The following is a 2,542-nucleotide window of genomic DNA, read 5'->3' as shown; positions in this document are numbered from 1 at the left end:
CAGTACTGCCATTACCGACATTAGTACTGCCATCACCAACATTATTACTACTATCACCAACATCAGTACTGCCATTACTGATATCAGTACTGCCATCACCAACATCAGTACTGCCATCACCAACATCAGTACTGCCATCACCGACATTAGTACTGCCATCACCAACATTATTACTACTATCACCGACATCAGTACTGCCATTACTGCCATCACCAACATCAGTACTGCCATCACCAACATCAGTACTGCCATCATCGACATTAGTACTACCATCACCAACATTATTACTACTATCACCAACATCAGTACTGCCATTACTGATATCAGTACTGCCATCACCAACATCATTACTGCGATCACCAACATCAGTACTGCCATCATCTACATTAGTACTGCCATCACCAACATTATTACTACTATCACCAACATCAGTACTGCCATCACCAACATCAGTACTGCCATCACCAACATCCGTACTGCCATCATCAACATCAGTACTGCCATCATAGACATTAGTACTGCCATCACCAACATCAGTACTGCCATTACTGATATCAGTACTGCCATCACCAACATCAGTACTGCCATCATCAACATTAGTACTGCCTTCACCAACATTATTACTACTATCACCAACATCAGTACTGCCATTACTGATATCAGTACTGCCATCATCAACATTAGTACTGCCATACCAACATTATTACTACTATCACCAACATCAGTACTGCCATTACTGATATCAGTACTGCCATCACCGACATCAGTACTTGCCATCACCGACGGTAAATTGCACTATACAAATTCTTGTTGATTAATTGATCACTGACATCCTAGTTGCCATCAACGACATCATTATTACAACCAACATCATTACTGCCATCACCGACATCAATACAGTCACCATCTTAACCACCACCATCAACATCGCCATCCACACCACAAAAAGGTAGCCAACTGTTCAGAAGTTACATAAATTCAGTGCTCAATGTGATATTACCTGGTACAGGATGCAGTGAATTCTGAACTATAGTTAAGGCATTAGCTGATACAGATGAAATGGTTGCTAGGCTATTACCATCAACACTAGCCACTGCAATATACTGGTTCATGCTTATCCAGAAAAATCTGTTGCTATAGTAATGTAGTGTTGGAGACCTGAAATATGTTGGAATATGTAATAAAATAAATCACTTGATTACAGTTTTGAACAGTTACAAATGGAATACAAAAACTAATTTTGGTAGTAGTGAGATAAGTAGTACCTGGATAAAGCGACTAGATGCATTGTTCCCATAAATCAGGAACACCTACAAAAATAATAGATCAGTCCATCTCAGGGCACCATGAACAAACTGTCTTCTAAACAGTAGTCCTCATTCCCTATTCGATGCTATTTGTTATGTGAAGCATTTTCTGTTTTATTACATTTATTATATTGACAGTCCTGAGAATCTATGTCGAGGTGCCATGGGAGAGCTTACTCTACTTTTTCTCTAGGGGTGTTCTGTATTATGGAAACAAGGCAATTAGTCATTTTATCCAGGTAAGTATTCAAGAAATAGAATGTAAAGATCTGATTATATATTTATTTTTATATTTACATTTGTCTTTTTATTTTCATTGGAGTTCTGGCACAGGTGGCCTTCAACTTCCAAGTCTATGGGTTTAAGTCTGTTAAAAACCTTAAAATATTTTTCTCATTGTTTTTTACAAATTAAAAGAGATTTCATGGGTTCATTAAGTGGCAGATGAATTATTTATTAAAATGACAATGATCATAGATATGTACTTACTGAATACCAGCCTGCACTTCTGTCACTAACACTGGAGTTAAATCTCGTCGACTGATTAGTAAGAACAATAAAAGTAAATCAAAATTAAAAAATTAAAAAAATGATCTTGACTTGTAAAATCACTTTGCTTTAAAAAAATATAAAAATTATCTTTCCTTTTTAAAATTAAAGGTTAAAAGTCTCAATTTAAAAAAAAAATATATAATGAAAAGGAAGACAATAAAAACAAGTATAAAATTAGATTAAAAAAAACAAATAGAAAAAACTTGTAGGACCAAACAGGTTCTCGGAGGACATCATCTAAAGAATAACAAAAACCACCAATGACAGATAATTAAGATAAGGTATTATGTATGAAGTGTTTTGAAATGATCTTAAATATCTTCAAATTTAAGCATTGTTCCTATTATTTACTTTTAATAGTGTTATAAAGCAGTTTAGTATTTTCTATATCCATTTACAAGTACTTTTCAATGTAACCGAGTAAGTTTTAATATGGAAATAATCTATGGCTTTTTGCAACCCTCTACCAGTGGCTTCCATGGTCTAAAACTGTAGTTAAAATGCTTGGCAAGAGGTCACAGGTTCGAATTCTGCCAAGAGTACTTTTTCAGACAATCGATTTAGAAACTTTTATTTGAAGAGCTATGCTTGATATGATTAGAAAATAGTTTGTTCCTTAATTAGCACCGTTACTATCATTTACACTATATTTGTCCTAATTTCTGATTATATATATATGAATG

The 2,542-nt window shown here is 34.6% G+C and overlaps 1 protein-coding gene across 1 annotated transcript in view; it reads right to left on the bottom strand.

The window, feature by feature from the left end:
- Positions 1–15: 15 nt before the first annotated feature.
- LOC117107968 (proto-oncogene tyrosine-protein kinase ROS-like) overlaps positions 16–2,542 on the bottom strand; it is a gene marked incomplete at both ends in the record, with an annotated part of 4,888 nt that continues 2,361 nt past the window's right edge. The window contains 3 exons of the mRNA XM_033249778.1: positions 16–686; positions 973–1,158; positions 1,797–1,847. Coding sequence (XP_033105669.1) covers positions 16–686; positions 973–1,158; positions 1,797–1,847 — 908 coding nt within the window. The remainder of the gene's footprint in view (positions 687–972; positions 1,159–1,796; positions 1,848–2,542) is intronic.

The sequence above is a fragment of the Anneissia japonica genome, unplaced genomic scaffold (genome assembly GCF_011630105.1).
Source record: "Anneissia japonica isolate Jap-2015-1 unplaced genomic scaffold, ASM1163010v1 scaffold28331_len5845_cov141, whole genome shotgun sequence".
NCBI lineage: Eukaryota > Metazoa > Echinodermata > Crinoidea > Comatulida > Comatulidae > Anneissia > Anneissia japonica.
The sequence above is the reverse complement of the archived record's forward strand: the minus strand, read 5'-3'. Positions and strand labels throughout refer to the sequence as shown.